This window comes from Lutra lutra, chromosome 5 (assembly GCF_902655055.1).
Source record: "Lutra lutra chromosome 5, mLutLut1.2, whole genome shotgun sequence".
NCBI classification, from domain to species: Eukaryota; Metazoa; Chordata; class Mammalia; order Carnivora; family Mustelidae; genus Lutra; species Lutra lutra.
The window spans coordinates 43,299,823-43,317,511 of NC_062282.1; the positions used below are offsets into that span (position 1 = coordinate 43,299,823).

Consider the following 17,689-nt stretch of genomic DNA (forward strand, 5'->3'; position numbering starts at 1 on the left):
CCCCATGCCTCATGACTCCGTTTCCCCCCGAGCCCCACAAACCCCAGGGAAATTCTCTAGTTACAGGGGTTCCCTGTCTGGGGCTGACTCATGAGGCAGGACTTGGGACTCCCAGGCTACAGGCTGGCTCACCAGCATTGGGTCCACCTTCCTCCCACACTCTGGGCCTCACTGGGTGCCTGCAGGTAAACCACTCGTCCACCAGGCCTCCGAGTCCTCTAATAAATGGACACACACTCCTCCCTTCCCTTCTGCCTCACAGGGTTCTCAAGAGGATGAACGAGATGTGAAAGCTGCAAGCCCAGGAGAGGGGTGTCCCATTATCAACAGCACTGCTTCTTTGGTTCAGGGACTCTCGACTAGGGAGCCATGCAGAAACCTACACTACTTTTGTGTCTATAGGTGTATCCCTTCTGGGGAATGGTCCAAGCACTCATCCATTCCTCAGAGAGCCCAAGAGTCAAAACAGGTCAAGAACCACTCCTCTAGAAGGTTCAAATAGCCCCAATCGAGTAGTGCATTTAAGAAATGAAGCAAACTTAAAAAAAAAAAAAAAAGAAAAGAAATGAAGCAAACTGTGGGTCTAATCTCAGTAATCAGTCTCTTTCTCTCTCTCTCTCTCTTCAGGCATTCTTGAGAAGTTCTTCTTGGTATCTCCTGTCTAGAACATTCTTACCAGACAATGGTACTTAGTTATGCCAACACCAAGCCCAAGGATCCTCACTGGCCCCTTAGAGCTCACTGCGTCGAGCCCGGATCCCTGCTGGGTATCTGATTCCCCACCATCCCCTGCCTGGACCTCCACACACCAGGCCCCACGCCTCCTCGGTCTTCACTTCCACAGTGCCCCCTCTGCCCATCCTTCCCAGCCAGGCCCACACTTCAGCAACTCCAGCAGCCTCCCCTAAACACTTATGGAAGTCACAGACGTCAGCGCCATGGGGAGCCTCAGGGCTCAGGCTGAGAACCCACAGTACGGGCAGAAGGAACTTGCCCGAAGTCGCCCAGTGACTCAGTGGCAGAGCCAGGACTGGAACATCAGCTTTTGACTCTTGATCCGGCACATGCCATCCTGACCTCCCTTGTCTCTGCAGTCGGCTGCCCTGGAGGTGCCCCACGGCCACTGCACGGCGTTCAGCGAATGCCTCCGCGATATTGTTAGCACCTTGCCCACCCAGGAGCTGAGGCTGCTGCTTCCCCTGGGCGATCAATCTCCCACTGCCTCTTCCCACAGAGGATTGGAGGTGCTGACTGCTGCTCTATTTATGGCTCGTGGACCGCTTCATCTCCATGATCTCTCCCACCAGCCTGCAAGCTCCCGGGGAGCAGGGAGGCTATCTTGCCTTTACTTGGTGCAGACGAGGCACATGGTGGGGCAGCACGATGCAACTACTGGGCCAAGGTCATAAAGTGACATACTCTCTGAGCAGGGGCAGGGCGGGGGTGGGGCGGGTGCTATCTTTCCTCCTCAGCCAGCATCTCAGAGTCTCCAGGCATCAGAACCTTTCTGATGCTCAGACCTGCCCAATACGGTGAGGAGCCACTTGTCACTGAGGGCGTGCTAGTGTAAGCCAGATGACCACTTGACGGGGACCCTGCAATGCGGGGGGACTGACAGACACAACACACCACCAGTGAATCAAGGAGCAATACCTGTCCCTTAGTCCTCAGTGGGAGGAGGAAATAGGAACCATGGGGAAGAGTCACGCCACTTCCTGCCTTATAATCAGCACCGAAAAAATCTCAAAGTGGACACAGAGGCAGAAGGAGGAGAGGACAGGACTTTTAAAACTTATGAAGAATGTTCTAGACCTTCTGCAATGGTTCTCCACTAAGTCTGCCATTTTAAGAGAGAGCAGAGGGGTACAGAGTGGGCGTAAAGGCAGCAAGCAGGGTGAGGTATGGAAAGAGGGTGCTGGGAGACACCCCCAGAGCTGGAGGAGTGTGTGTGTGTGTGTGTGTGTGTGTGTGTGTGTGTGTGTGAGTGTGTGTGTGCACGTGTGTGTGCATAAACGCCCTAAGGGGACCCGGGAGGAGCAGTGAGCCTGCACAAGAGGGTAAATCACCTGCCTTGAGCTGTTCAGGGCTTCTCTGGCCCTTTCTCCTCCACCCAGGCTAGGAGCCCACAGGCCCAGGAGCTGACTCACAGTATGCGGAGGTGCCCAGCACAAGGCCAAGACCAGTGGGGCTGGCAGCGTGCCCAGGCTTTCTCAATGGTCGGGTGCCTGTGCGGCCCCAGTCGGGGAAGTCATCAGCCAGGAATTTGCATATGTGAGCGAGAAGCGCCCCCTGCCCCAGCCCCTTGTATATCCCCAAGTGACTCCAGAGTGCCCCAGGGATGTGAGCGATCCTGTGCCTCTCTGCCAGCGCCAGGTGACTGAAACAGAGAGGAGACGTGGGATGAGCCAAGACCCGCCATCCACTCACCTTTGTGTTTCTGGTGTGGCCGCTGCTTGCCGGGGGAGAAGTCTGGTCGTCGGCGGGGACCACTTCAAATTCGGAGGAGGTGCCCTGCACAGAAAGGGAGTTACGGACTGCCTGAGAGAACACCACCTCGCCCCTCTGGGGCCTCGTGACAGAGCAGGAGTTCATCTGGGCAGCCCCTCCGTGCACAGGCTGCGCCCACAGGGCAATTCCACATGGCTTCCTGTGAGCCCCCACAGCAGGATTCCCAGCAGGTCTGCCCGCACCCCACTGTGTGATGTGAGGTCACTTTCCCCTCCACAGCCAGTTTCCTCATCTGTAAAACGGGGATGTGGGGCTAGTGACCTTGAACTGCTAACTAGCTCGTTAGGCCTTGCATATTTAGAATGTTTGCAAATTCCAGTGTTTCTCAAAGCAACCTACAGAGAGATCAGAGGGCCCTATCTCCTTTGGACAGATGAGGAAACTGAGAGCACGTCGTTGGTTCACGCAAAGGCGGGCAGCACAGATCACGGTTAGCAGGGCCCATACCAGGGCAGTCCCAGGCTGGCCTTGCTAACCCAGTCCCAGAAACCTCAGAGGTGTGGACCAGTCTGCAATAAGGCCCAAGGATAGGTCAACAAATCTGGAGAGCCTTTCAGGAGTCACCCAACTGCAGGGTGGGTGGCCAAGGACTTTCAGACGATCATACCTCTCAGCCATACCACGCAGGATGCATGATTGTGTAACCAACAGACAGGCCAACGGTTCCCCTCAACCAGGAACTGGCTCTGGGACTGCAGTTGAATCTGGTCTCCAAGGCCTATTCCAGCCCTTCCCTCATCCCAGGAACGGGCAGACAGGTGGAAGGGTCTCTGCACTCAGCTTCAGCTGAGCCTCCCCGCCACCAAGAACCCAGCTCGGCCCCACCCTGCTAAGCATCCCTTTCACCTCCACTTCCCCAGTGTTCTGCACGACCTTACAGCAAAATGTTCTTCCCTGTGTGGACCTCATCTGTAGGATGAAGACCCTACACGATATGACCACTATGGCCCCTTCTAGTCATAAGATACCAAGAAGAACTTCTCAAGGCATATCTGGAGAAAGTACTGTCTGAGCCCCCCTGGAGAAGAAGAGTTCCAGGTCACATCTATCTAGTCTCCCAGCACTGTGTACAGTCCACACACACTCAGTATTATGGAACTCAGTAGATGGGAGGAATGCCCTGTGCATCCCGGGGTCTTCCTGGTTAAGTGTTAATTATGACCTTCATTTGAAAACAGGGAAAGTGAGGCCCCAAGGAGACAGAGATCAACTTGCCCAGTATCACCTAGCAAGTCAAAACCCAAGCGTTTTGACTTCAACCTTCCCTCTCCAAATTCCTGTATCTACCATGGGGCCCTTGAAGTCCAGGCAACTTTCAGCCATGGTTCCAAATGTAACTTACGCTGGATGGAGGTTTTTGGACTGGCTCGGGTTTGTCGCTGGGGTGTGCAGGGTCAGCGGGTGGTGCTGGGCCACCTGCATCCTTTCCTGGAGAATTGAGAACACATGGATAAGCAGAAGGGAAAGGGGGAAAGCCCATGTCCCACGCCCTCGAGGACAGCCCGGGCCAGAAGCGTTCTCAGCGTTCCCTACATGAGTCTGGGAAAATGGGAGGTGGTCCCACCAGGGGCAGGTAGCCTAGGAAAATGACTGGAATAATGGGGACAGAACCTGGGTGGAGAGACATCTTCTCCGCACTTGCTGGGAAAAATCCCTAGGCGGCCTCTGCTCCTCACTACCCCGGTCATGCTTCCCTGATGACAAGGGGGACTCTGCATGAGTAACCAGATATTTTTATATTTATCATCTCAGCCAATACTCAGGACAGCTCTGTATCTCCACTTTCAAGTAATGAAATGGGAAGCCAGGAAAGGTCACCAACCGGCCCACAGTCACATGGCCAGCAATGGCAAAACCAGGACTCAGACTCAGCTCTCCCTGACCTCCTGGAGCTGCTGGAGGGTGGCTGCATGTCCCCTCAGGGGCTGGGACTCCAAATTCACTGCTGAGCAGACCAGTGGAGGCTGGAAGCTCCCGCTGACTACAGCGCAGTGGACTCTGGGATCATCACTTTCTTCACTAGTCCACTCAGCGAAGGTAACCCCCAGCCAGCGGAAGGCCGGCACACGGGCCTGGGCCAAGACCAGAGGCAGGCTGCAGCAGAAGGCACCTGAGCCTCACATGAGGGGACCTTTGCTTTCCTGGTCCCTGACCTTGCCCTATACTCGGAGACACACCAAGGAAAGTGTGGTGACCCCACTCAGGACTGCAAGCCGTCCCCCTAGTCAGTGTTTCCCTTTAATAGGTGTGCAGGTACCTGACACCTGAAATACACTGCATCAGGCTAACAGGAAATCCAGATTCCTCCACAGGCCTCAGCCTCCCCTATGGTAAAATGGAACAAGTTGGGCCAGCCCAGAGAGCTTTCGACCCATGTGCCAACTCTGAGTGGCTCGAAGTGGCTGTCTGGAACTCGATGCCTGGCACATAGTAGCTGCTCATTAAAGATGTGCAGAACAAATACGCTGCCACAGACCCTGAGGCCACATCCTGGGTGCAGAGGACTGTGACCCATCACTAAGGTGTGCCAGGGCCCCTGGAGTGCTGAGTCCCCAGCCACTTTTGGACAGAATGATTTTGCGGTCCCTTCCATGCCTGACCTTCTGAAGGATACTGGAGACAAAACACAATGAGGAGGAGGGTCTGTGGCCTCAGGACCAGTGGAGGCGATGTGGGTTTCTGAATGATTTCTGAATGAATGAGACCACTCCTCAGATCTAGAGTTAGGAGTCTGGGGAAAGGCAGTGGCCCACCGGGCCCCCCTCATACTTTTGAGCTCAGCCAGGTGGTCATAGGAGGCCAGCGAGGGAGACGGCGTTGGGAGCAGCTCGCTGTCCTTGACCAGCTCCTCTGCCTTCTGCCGCAGTCTGGATGCTTCCATCTGGGACTCTTCCAAAAGCTCCCCTGGGGAGATGATGGGGAGCAAAGGAGTTCCTCAGATCAGTGTACCCGTTCTCCCGGCCCCACACCCCAAGCCTGCTTCTGTGTAGCTTCTGATGCTGTGGGCCCTGGGCTGTGCCCCAACCATCGCCCTGTGGGCTGAGTGCGACACACATCATTCCAGCCCCCAAGCAGAGATGGGTAGGGAAAGAAGGGGCCCGGCAATCAGGGGAAATGGAGTAGAGGGGAACCGAAAACAAACTCCTGGCCTCCAGGCACTGTCTTGCTGACCCATTCCTGCCACACCTGGCGAGGGACTCTACAGAAAGCCAGGGGCTTTCTGAGAGCAGCCATCATGGCCCCTGGGGCCTACCCACAGCCTACACCTGCCAGTCAGGGGCTGCCTGAAGGGAGGAGACCTTTGGTAATACCACCACCCCTCTGGGCCTCAGTTTTCTTTCTACAAGTGGAAAATGGGGAACTCTACTCCCCCTTGCCTAATCTGCCATTCCAAGCAGAGATCTGCCAAGCAAGGAGTAAGCAGTTGGAAAACTGGGGACCTATGCTCACCCCTCAAGGCCTACGGCCAGAAAAGGTGGCAGCAAAGCAAAGGAAGAATTTCAGGGGTACGGAGAGCAAAGAGACTCCTCTGGACAGGGCATCAGTGAATCCTTCACACGGAGGAAGAGACGGCATCTGGACTGGTTCAGTCATAGGGACATAAGCAGACTTGCTCCAGGCAAAGGGGACAGTTTGAGCAAAAGCCAGGAAAAAAGAAACCAAGGGACCTATCCCTGCTTTGCCTCAAGCCGAGCTCAGCTCCCTGCTCCAACACTTGGGGACTGTGCCCTTGTTGGCCTGGTGAGGCCAGCTCTCCCATTTCTGGTGCTTCCAAGAAGATAAGGCCATTCTGTTTCCATGTGCACAAACTGGACCTTCCAGCTCCTCCCCCCTTCCCCACCCCACTCCTCCTTCTAGGTCACTGGGGTGTCCTGAGTCCAGCCCCCATGGCGCTGCGGAATTGGGGCCAGGGAACCAGGGCCGGGGACACTGCCAACATGCTACAGGAGTGCGCAAAGACAGAGCTGTGAGGCGGGAGCCAGTGCTGGGCCTGGAGAGGCGGAGGGACGCTCAGGTGAGGCACAGGCCAGCAGGCACGGCAGGCTTGCAGGGGGCGGCAGCAGGCTCTGTTTTACCTAACATCTTTATCCCTTGCATTTTTTCCTTCAGGCGGGAATTCTCCTCCACTAGGCGATCAAAAGTTGCGGAAGCCTCCCCCAGAGGCAGGCCGCCCCCGGGGTCGTAGATCCGGTATGGTCCTCTCCCTTCCATGAGGGTGGTTCAAGCCCTGCCGTGGCGCCCACGGGGCTGTAAGGACAACACAGCATGTGAGGGGGCTGGCCAGGCCATTGATGCACCCTAGTCCGCAAGGTGGTCCCCATCACCCCGGAGAGAGTACAGCGCTCGAGGCGGCCTGGCCACAGGACACCAGAACAGCAGAGTCACCCACTTTGAGCCAGACACCGTGTCTCTATGAAAAGACAACCCCAGAGCGCCACCTGTTTCTTCAAGTGGCCTCACTGCCCTGCTGGTTCATTCGGAACAGCAACCCACCCGAGGTGCCAGTGGGGGCTACAAGAAAGAGCAATGAACTTGGGAATCAAACCACCTAGTTCCTGTCCTGTTGGTGGGGTCCAGAAGGAGGGGGACCCTACGGCGCCAGCACCCAGCTCTGTAGAGCTATGAAGTGAGTGCCCAGTGAACATTCAGTGAATGAATCAACAACCTCGCCATTGGCTCACTGCGCGATGGCGGGCAGTCCCTTCCCCACTCTGAGGGGAAATGAAAGTCTTACACTAAATCAGTGATCTTTAGACTAAGACGCCCGGGGCCCTAAGGGATAAGCAAGTCAATCCAATCCCAGGTTTCATTTATAGGTACGTCCTCTTCTCTAAGAGAAAGAAGAAGAAGAAAAAACCATGACTAATATTTAATATACTAACTGACACGGTCACCCTCATCCTTCAGTCCCATATCGTGTACAGTCTGTCCCTTACAGTTCTAATGAACAGACGAATTTTCCATCCAACCGCTATCTACTCATGCCAGCCGGGGTTTTGCATCAGTGTGTTCAGTTTCATCTGCTTTATTTCATTTGACACCGCCGTGGGAAGTGGTCTCAGAATCCCAGTTCTGTAACTTAGTAGTGAAAGGCCCTCCTTCCATTCATTCCTTTACGTATTATCTACTCTGTGGTAGGTACCAGGCTGGGTGCTGGGAAAGGACCAGCTAATAAGACAGACAAAAAGCCCTCCTGGAGCTCGCATTCTAGTGGCCAAGACAGACAGATGATAGAAAGGGAGATAAACACGGTATTGGAGGTGATTAAAACATCTATGAACAAAAGTCAAGTAGGGAAGTATGAGGCAGGGACTTAAATTTTAGGTGGAGCTGTCAGGAAAGGCCTCACAGAGAAGGAGGCATTTTAGCCAAGACCCAAAGGGGTTAAGGGAACTAGCTATCTGGGGGAAGAATATTCTAGGCAGAGAAAAGAGTTAAGTGCAAAGGTCCTGAGGCTGAAAAACTGATCTGGCTTCCAGCCCTGCAAAGAGCTAGCCAACAGGAAAGAGCTCCAAAGGGCTTCACTGGGGCCCTCAGAAGGACTTGGGGCCCTAAAACCTCCCTTCCAAGGTCACCACCCCCAGAGCAAAAACTGCTTCAGTCAGGAATCCACAAAGGCCCTTTGAGCACCCACACAGGGCTCATTGAAAGAAAAGAGGGAACAAGGACTAATAATGACAGCCCCATTCATTAATCAGGATTGATCATGACAGCCCCCTCGCCAGGCACCGCACTCACAGCTTCGGGGGCATTATCTGCTGTCAGCCACTCAACAGCCCTAAGATACGGGCTACTTTAGCCTCGTTATGTGAGGGAGGCTCCATGAGGCGAAGTAACGCAGCCAGGATCCAGTTCTGCCTCAGCAAGTGAGTTAAATTAACGCCCTGCTACACGGGCTCCACATCCCCAACAAGACTCAGGCCCAAGGGACGGACAGCGAGTTCCAGCCTGGGGAACTCAGGGAATGACACCTGCCCAGCCATCAGGTACCCTCTGGGCTGTTTCCCCTACCTCATGCAGAAGAAATAATAAAGATTTTGCCCCGAGGGTCTGTATTACCATGGAATGACATGGGCCAGAAAGAAAAACAGCGTTCTGGTGAGTGGGACCCCTTCCTGAAAGACTGAGAAGCAGAAGATGAAGACACACTTCGAGAGGCAACCCACGCCCGGCTGGGCCCCACAGAAGCAAAGGACAGCTGCCCACACAGCCAACACAAAAGTCATCGCTTAGTTTAGGGGGGACCTGTTTTCGACTTGAAAAGGTCAAAGTTACAGAGCAGAGCAGTTCAAGCAGCCAAGTATTCACTGAGGTACGAGACGGTGCGGATAAAGCACTTAGCACCATGACTGGCACATCACAAGCTGCTCAAGATGCTGGCAGACATGGGGGGCGGGGAGTCCTTCCTCTGTGCTCCCCACTCCTCAGGGGCCTCTCCAGTGACACACTCATGGCCCAGGATGCAGGGTACAGGGCTGGTGTGAGCAGCTGTGCGCCCGACAGAGAAGGTCCTGGAGGGGGAGTGCGAATGCTCATCTGTTACCAGCACAGGTCTAGTGCCTGGACGGTGAGCCATGACCGAGAACAGAATGGAGTTTCCAAGTGGGGAGACAGAGGGCTAGAGGAGGCGTGGAGGCTCTTCTGGGTCCTGCTCTCCCCTCTGCACTCGCCCTGAACAGAACTCACAGCTGATGTTATGATGTGGGTATGTTCTCTACTCCACTCCAGCCCAGCTGACCAGGGATTCCCAGAGAGCAGGGGCAAGCCCACCCTGTCTGCCAGGGTTTCTTCAAAGTAGTCCAGAACAGACCTTCAGTAAGCCTCTAGTCAGAGACACTGAAGGACCAAAGGGGCCTGGGACCTGCCTCTATGCCGAGAGGCCATGTGAAAGCGTTCTCAGAGCACGACTATGACCCGCCAACCAGCAGGACTCTGGACACTTCTGGAACCAGGCCGAGCACCACCATGCTCCCTCAGAGATGCCCAGACACGTGGCCAAGTGACAGAGCAGGGTGTGGGGCACAGGAATTGAAACCCCATCTCCACGTCCTCCACACTGTGTGATGCTCAGGTTCTCCCTCAGCATTGGGGAGCTGACATGGAAGGGGGTTCAGGGAAGCCAAGCGAGGAGCAAGCAGGGCTTACCCCCCCCCCCCCCCCCGCCAATTGTGGCCTTGCAGGCAGAGCTCGGGGGCAGGGCAAGAGAACAGGCTGGCAGGCGGTAGGCCAACAGAACCCACACAAAGCAGCCCTATGTGAGAAAACCCTCTGGAGCTCAGGGGAGCCACCCAGGGGAGGGCCTGGACTTCTGGAGGGAAGAAACACAAAAAGAGAAATGGGGAATTTCCATGTCCTGCTGACCTCATGCCCAGATGGTCAGTGGCAGTTCCAGGATGACTGCCGGGCAGACAGGAACTCTCCTCCTGTCAGTGTTGTTTCTAGAATGTTTCCTGAAAAGGGGAATGATTTCCCAGGATGACAAAACTGGAAGGGAATCTCCAAGGGCAACAGGATGATCCTTTAGCAGGCATCCAGAGGCCTTCTGAGGGAGGGGCTGCTCCGCTCTCCTGCCTCCTTGGTGGACGGCTGGCTTCCACTCGCCACAGACGGCAGAATGTGTGTGGAGGCGGCAAGAGGTGCAGATCCGAGGCCCCGTGCAGGGCAGTACTGGAGGTCAGTGCCCAGGCATCCTGGTCTTCAGCTCATCTGACTCTCTCCCTCATGATGTGAGGGCAACAAGTCGGGGCCTAGACACGAAGACCAAGGTCACCCGACATGTCAGGACGGAGCTGGGACCAGAGGGTCCTTGCTCTCTCTCTAGTCTGCCCACTGCCCTCGGCCTGTGTTTCAGCTCCTGAACTGCAGAGCTTTGGCCCATGAGAGACTGTCTTGTGATCATACATGTGCTGGTGCCAGCGGGGGGGGAGGGGGGGGCGCACAGGGCGCTCCCAGGCCCTCCAAAAGTGATGAGTCTGCATAGCCTGTAACATCTGCGAAACGCCTGGTATTTTCCCAGGCTTTGTTTTCCCCTCTGATTGTCCTAACAGTCTGGGAAGAAGGCAGGATATCTGTTTGACAGATGAGGAAACTGAGGCCCACTTGGGAACGTGAATAAGCTCAGACTAAAGGCACCGGGCACGGACACCAGGTGGCTCAGTGGGTTAAAGCCACTGGGCACTGGCTGCAGACTGGAGGAAATGAAGTTCCCCTTGTCCCCAAAGGAAAAGTCCAAGCAGATTTCTGGTACTGGAAGCTAGGAAGTCCCAGAAGGTCTCCCAGACCACCTCCTGAGGCAGAGGCAGGGGCTGCCTGGGATGCCTGAGGGAGGGGCTCAGAGAGGGCTGAAGGGAAGTGATCTCTAGGAAAGGAGGCTCCAGACAGTAAGTCCAAAGGTGCTCGCATCTACCCTGCTGCCTTTCACGGCCATGGGCAAGCCTGTGCACTCTATGCATTTCGGTTCCCTCGTGTGCAAAGGGAGGAGCCTGGACTAGAGAGAAAGCAGGGGATGGTGTCGAGCTGGCCTAAGGATCCATGCAGACCCAAGCCTCAGGAGGCAGCAGCAAGGCAAGGAAAGAGAGGCAATCCGACATACTCAGGATGGCACAGCCATGGAGTCAGGAAGAAAGAGTCTCGACACGACGTGGGGTGTGGGGTGAAGCAGGGCACGCAGCACACACTCAAAGGGGCTCTGCGGGCCAGGCACACGCCCCTGAGCAGGAGCCCCGCTCCTGGGCTGCCTGCCCCTGGGGGCCTCATCGGTGTCTGCTGCTCCCTCATCCCAGCCCCATCTGCCCTGTCCACCCCTGGAGACTGCGTGCCTTTTCTGAGCCTCGGCTGCCTCTGTGGCAAAACAAGGAAAGTGAGAGATTGTCAGACTGATGAAATTAAGTGCAACGATATGTGTACGGTGGGAAGGGAGTTCTCACTTTCTACTTCTTACTTCCTGATTACTTGATTTACTCAACAAGAAACACGTTCACTTTATAGTAATAAAATTTCCAAAGTAATAATGATGTGTGTATAGCACCTAGTTAAATGTCTGGCACACAGTGGGTTCTCAGTAAAAGGTTGGGGCAGCCCCAGAACTCCTCTGCCCCAACGATTTAGGGCCGAGTCTCCCCCACTCCCATCTACTCCCCTTTTTAATGGAGTTTTTAGGTTCCTCTGCCGGCTCAGGAAGCTAGGTTGTGACACCCACTGAATTTCTGGCAACTCCGAAAGACTGTTAGGTAGGGATGCTGATCCAACCACAGCCAATGAAGATGTGGCTCCCAAAAGCCGATGGACTGAGAAAACACATTCACAAAAGATTGGGAAGCATCTGAGGTTCCTCTTCCTCAACCAGAGGTGGGACTCTCCCGCAACACGCCCCAGGGATGACAGGAAGGCATGAAAGCACCTTGCAAACTAAAGCAAAAATCTCTCCGTATTCGTACTTCATGATGACCTCCGGTCGTCCCCCAACCTCCCATTTCACTGTCAGGGGAACTATGAACCCAGGGCCACCCATCAGGGTACCCATCCTGGCTCCTCGCCATGAGCCAAGGACTTACTCGGTCTTTGCAACAATTCAGAGGCTGCAGGCATAGCATGTAATACAGGGAACTGGGCCCAGAAGCTGTGGGATCAAGTCAAGGTCCTCCAGAGTGAACATCGGCCCCTCACTGGGCCTCGGTTTCCCAAAAGAAGGGGTTTGTATTTGCAACGCTAGCAATAACATAACACAAGGGATCCACTAGGCAATGTGTAAGGCCCCTTCTGGTTCTGACATTCTGGAACTTGCAATTTATTATCACCCCCTCCTACAACCGTCGGGAGAAGGCTGCTCTCCTCAGCTCCAATCCCTCCTAACGCCCATGTGCATTTCCCTGAACCAAGAGTCCTCCTTTAAGCGCTCTCCGGGTGCCTTTCCTTCCACCAAGGGCAGTCAGAAACCTGCAGATGATGTCTACAGCCCTTCGCGGGGTCCTCCCTCTACCCTAACAGGCACCCCGGCTTCAGCCCAGCTTGAGGACTGTGTCCCCGCATCTCCTCTGTGTCCTCCCTTTCTCCCCTCCCCTGCCCAGGGAGCCCCACTGCCCCCACCCAGCCTCCAACACCCAGGGTCCATAGCACAGCCTGGGGATGAGGGGCTGGACCAGAGCCGAGAGCTGGCCGGAGCCACTGAAAAATAAGGACAAGGAGGCTCTGCTGAGGGCTGGGAGAGAGCCTGCAGTTAGGTCTGCTGCAGATCGGGTGCTGGGCTGCCGCTTGAGGCTCACGACCTTGTGTTCTTCTCACTGCATAGAGAGAAAACTTACCACTGTTTTCCAGCAAGGAAATCCCTCTCAGCTAGATAGTAGTATCTCTAGCTTTCAGATAAGGAAGCAGACTCAGAGAGGTGAAGTCACTTGCCTAAGAACACACAGCTGGTGAGCAGCAGAACAATTAATTCGGGCTCTACGTGTTCAGGCTCCAGCACTGATACCCTCTCCGCTGGCCTGCACAGCCTAAGAGACAAGGGGCTGAAGCTCAGTGGGAGGAAACCAGTCCTGCGTCTGGCTGGAACAGACTCCCAAGTTCCCAGCCCCTGCCTCTACGTACCTCTAATTTTGTATACAGTCAGGTCCCAGTCTGCCCCTGATCCCTGCAGTCACTGGGCCTTAGAATCTCAGGCTGCAAGGAAGCTCCGGGGAAACGCAGTCCTGTGCTTATCCAGTCCTCAGGGGAGCCAAAGAACTCCAGAGGACCATCTATAGTGACCCCACTTCCTCCCTAAGGATCCTCCCCTGGGTAGCCAACACTGGCTGTAGTTAGGTTACTCCCAGTTCTCCTCCCACCAGTCCTTACACGCTGCCCTCTGGGGTTCTAGAACCAGGAACACCAAATTCCTCTTCTCCAGTCCAGCCCTGAAGACTGCAGCATTCTCTTGAAGCTAATTGGACCCTGTTTCCTGTGCTGTTCCTTGAGGGACTGGCCTGAAGACCCTTCCCTATCCACTCCCCTCAACCCTCTCCCCCTAGCCTATCTGTAGCAAGTCCTGAAACTGGACACAACACCCCAGGTGTGGTTTACCTGACCAAACAGAGGAACTTTCACCTCCACCTTTTTAGGTATTATGTATCTATTGATGCAGCCTTGGGCCACCTGCAGCAAAGAATGTCCTTTCTCAATGATATCAATACCTGCTTGCATGCCTGATTAGCTGAGAACAAAGTGCTCTTACAGAAATGTATGCCTTGAGGTTTAGTTATCTATAGGGCCAGAAGTTACTGCCTGAACCAGTAATCCTCTATCTAAGAATCTAGAAATCTCTGCTTCACTGCCCACAGGGGCTGAACATAGAGGTGCATTGTCACCTGCTTTGTAACAGCAAAAATGTCCTACATATCCACCAGGTTTAATGAACCACGGTGCATTCAATCATTGGAATACTATGCAGCCATCAAAAGAATGGGGCACACTGCTTTGCAAGGACATAAAAAGATGTCCATAAAACATCATTAAGAATAAAAAGCAAGCAAAGTATAATAGAATACCTTTTTAAAGTTCATTTAATTTTTTTTTTAGTACTTATGACCTGGAGACTAAGAGTCGTATGCTCTTCCAACTGAGCCAGCCAGGCACCCCAAGATACTATTTTTTTTAACATACAACTACATACATGTCTATATGTATATGTGTACATCTATATGTATAGGCACATATTTGTATATAAAATCTTAAATGTGCATAGGAAAAGGTTTGGAAAGATACATACCAAACTGCCACTGGTAGACAGCTCTAGAAAGGGAGCTAGGATAGGGACTGGAAACCACAGAAACGTTTATTTTACCTACAAAATTTAAACTCTTTACAAGGGAAATCTACACCTGTTCTACTAAAAAAATTTCATTCTGGCTGGGTGTCCGGGGTGTACCCGTTACCCTCTATGTCTGAAAGATTCCTTCGTATTTTCGAAGAGTTAGTGCTGCTATCCTTCGACCCCTGTTCTTCCCAGGGGCTGGGGCGCGGGAGGGGAGAGCCCTTGCCGAGGTAGAAGTGGGGACATGGAGGGACCGGGGTTCCTCAGACCACTGATGAAGCTGGCCACGACAAAGGCCCAGGACAATGGCCTGCCAGACAGTGGAAAATGGAGCAAGCACTCTCCAGTGTGGGTGGAGACCAAACCCCAGGCCCCTGACTCATGGGACACCCCCCACACCCGCCCTAAAAATACCAGCTCCGGCCTCTGAGTATGACTCCTTGGTGACACAACTCCCACCGCGCCCCCGCCCTGCCCCCACACATACATCTGCAGGGCCACCCGGTTTGTCCACCCTGTAGGTGTTCAAGGGCACGGGGAACAGCTTCAAGGGGAGGTCCCGGGGAGAGAAGAGCTCAGCTGCTCCTTGGGCTAGTCATCTGTTCCTTTTGGAAGAGTGACTGTCCTCGGCCAGTCATGGGGGAAAAACATCAAAAACTTCCTGCAACTAATAGGCCACGGTGACCGCCAAGGTCAGACTCTGGAGGTTGGGGAGCTCTGCTCCATAGAGCAAAGGGAGGAGCTTCCCCCTGCTTCCCTGTGCCTCCTTTTTGGCAACTCTCCAGAGGGCCTTGGACACCCTCCCTTCAAAGAGGGACAGCGAAAAGAGAAGCGGGCACTGTGGGCAGGCAGGGGTGCAGTAGCAAGAAGTGGGGAGGAAGGACGGGCACAGAGAGGCCTGGCCCCGCGGGAAGAGCTCAGGAATGGATGGATCCAGAGCACTGGGCCACAGAGTTTTTAGAGCTGAAAGAACATTTTAAGACAGCAGCCAGCGCAATCCCTTCATGCTGCACTGGGCACACCGAAGCCAGAGAAGGAAAAAGACCTGCCTAAGGCATTAGAGGATGGCAGTGACACAGAGGGGAGGCAAACCTAGGCCTCCGGGGGCCAGCGAGGCACTCTCTTACTGCCTGGCACCACGCCCTTCCTCCCTCCAAGTGGTCAGGTGGGCAAGGAGGGAAATGGGAGGTGAGACAGGACGAAGTTGCACCCAGGGCACCCCAGCTGTGACACAGGAAGAGGCTACCTACAAGGTACGGCACCCCCTGACTCTGGGGACGGGAGTCAAGCCAAGACTAGATGACCACCGGCTGGAGTGCTAGGGTGCTAGAGGCTTTTTGAGGGAACTTGGGCCAGAGGTCCTCTGCGCCCCAGCGATAGAAAGGTATCAGACCCTGGGTGGCTCAGATGGTTAGGCAACTGCCTTCAGCTCAGGTCATGATCCCAGGGTCCTGGGATCGAGTCCTGCAACAGGCTCCCTGCTCAGTGGGGAATCTGCTTCCTCCTCTGACTTTACCCTGGCTTGTGCCCTCTCTCTCACTCTCTCTCTCTTTCAAATAAATAAATAAAATCTTAAAAAAGACAGACAGACCTCGGGCCCAGAGCAAAGGATGACCCATCCAGAGAAGACATAGCATGGTCCACAGGTGGCAGAGGGGTTAAAAGCGAGTTAGAACAAACCATGAAAAATCGGACCATCCCCACCATCTCCTACTGAAATGCCATCAGCACGCTCACGATTATCGTCACTCACAAGATCAGCAGCCAGCACCGAGTGACTGCTTAGCATACACCAGCCTTGTGCGGTCTGTCCCCTTAATTTGCAGCACCGGAGAAGCCAGCCCTGACATCAGGGGACCTTACAAGCAGGGAGCAGGGGCCACACCCACATAGGTGTGCCAAACTCTCCGCCAGGGACAAAGTAAGTCACACCTGTGGCAGCAGCATGGCCACTGCCCACGGGATCAGCCCCTCTTGGGGGGACACCGCCTCGTATGTGTTGAGCAAGCCACACAGGTGCTGCACAGGCACACTTACCGTTTGCCAACCAACCGCTCTAATCACTTCCTGATGCTGCCCACAGGGAGAAACCACAACTTCTCTGCCTGGTAGTCAAGACCTTAGGGTTTTTCCTGGTCCAGCTGGCCAGCTCCCCCAAGCCAGCAGAGCCTTACCCCAAATCCTCCATCCAGTTTACTAAGTTCCAGAAGGTGCTCAGGCCCCACTCTGCACTCATCATCTTTCTAGAGCCTGGCCTTGAAGCTGCCTGCCCTGAGAGGTACCCACCCCGCACCCCAATGACCTGGGGCCCCCGAACTGCCCTGCGCTCCAGTGAGACTTCTGCCAGGCACTTGCTGGTGTGCAATGTCTTCCAGATCACACTCAGAGCACATCTCTCCCCATTCCGCTACAAGTGCCTGGAGGGCCAGGCTCATTTCTTATGCACCTGAGCCACCATGCTCCTCAGCAAACACTGGGCACGAGGCTGGTCAGGAAAAATTGGTTGACTGTAAGAAAGAAAGAAAAATGTCCCCTTGGGGAGCATGGTCTGGTTCTCATCCTGATGCTGCCACTACCTTTCTGGGATAAGTGCCTTCCCATCTCCGGGTCTCAGTTCCCTCATCTGTGAAATGCACCATTATTCTAGTTTCTTCGATTCTACTCGTCCACTGAGCGAATGCAGCAGAGCCTTGCCCCCCAACACTCTGATCCAGGATCAGGGACTGGTCCCTGCTCTCACCCTTCTGCTCCAGGAAACAGAGAAAGGCAACAAACAAGGAAACACTAAACATTATTACATTCTAGACACTAAGTTCCATATATATACTTTCTCATTCGCAAATAAGATTATTGCAGAGTATGATGAGCGTACAAAAACACAATAGTAATATGACAGAAAGTGAAAAAAAGGGGGCCACTTTGCATAGAAAGGTCAGGGAAGGTCCCTCTAAGAAGGTGACATTTGAGCTGAGACTTGACAGATAAGAACCAGCCATGTGAAGAAATGGGGAAAGGCGTTCCGGCAGAAGGAACAGCACACACAAAGCCCTCAAGTCAAGAACAAGCTTGGCACGTTAGAGGGGAAAAAAAGCAGGCTGCCGTGGCTAAACTGCAGGGGAAGCGGCAGCAGTACCCGGGGTATTCAGAGTGACAGACAGACGACCTCCTACAATGGTGAGGTGCTCAAACCAGGGCGGCCCGAGCCACCCCAGGACACAGCCACCCCAGGACACAGGCAGCATTAGGGGTAAGGGTGTGAGTCAGACCCCATGGCTTCCTGGGGCCCCCCAAGGTCTGGTGTGGGCATAGAGGCAGGTAGCGCCCCTCAGCCTGAGAGCCTCACCATAGCCCCAGGACACCCACAGGTGGGGGAAAACAGGATCACAGAAGTATGTA

The 17,689-nt window shown here is 54.4% G+C and overlaps 1 protein-coding gene across 3 annotated transcripts in view; it reads right to left on the bottom strand.

Moving 5' to 3' along the window:
- Positions 1-17,689, bottom strand: part of TNIP1 (TNFAIP3 interacting protein 1) — a 41,394-nt gene that overhangs the window by 21,979 nt on the left and 1,726 nt on the right. Inside the window, exons 2-5 of one of the 3 annotated variants that reach the window (XM_047729513.1) lie at positions 6,585-6,755; positions 5,278-5,412; positions 3,851-3,936; positions 2,428-2,511 (exon numbers count right to left, since the gene is read on the bottom strand). In XM_047729513.1, coding sequence (XP_047585469.1) covers positions 2,428-2,511; positions 3,851-3,936; positions 5,278-5,412; positions 6,585-6,720 — 441 coding nt within the window. In that variant the 5' untranslated portion in view covers positions 6,721-6,755. Of the gene's footprint in view, positions 1-2,427; positions 2,512-3,850; positions 3,937-5,277; positions 5,413-6,584; positions 6,757-17,689 lie in introns of all 3 variants that reach the window. The other 2 variants (XM_047729514.1, XM_047729515.1) reach the window with 2 other exon arrangements.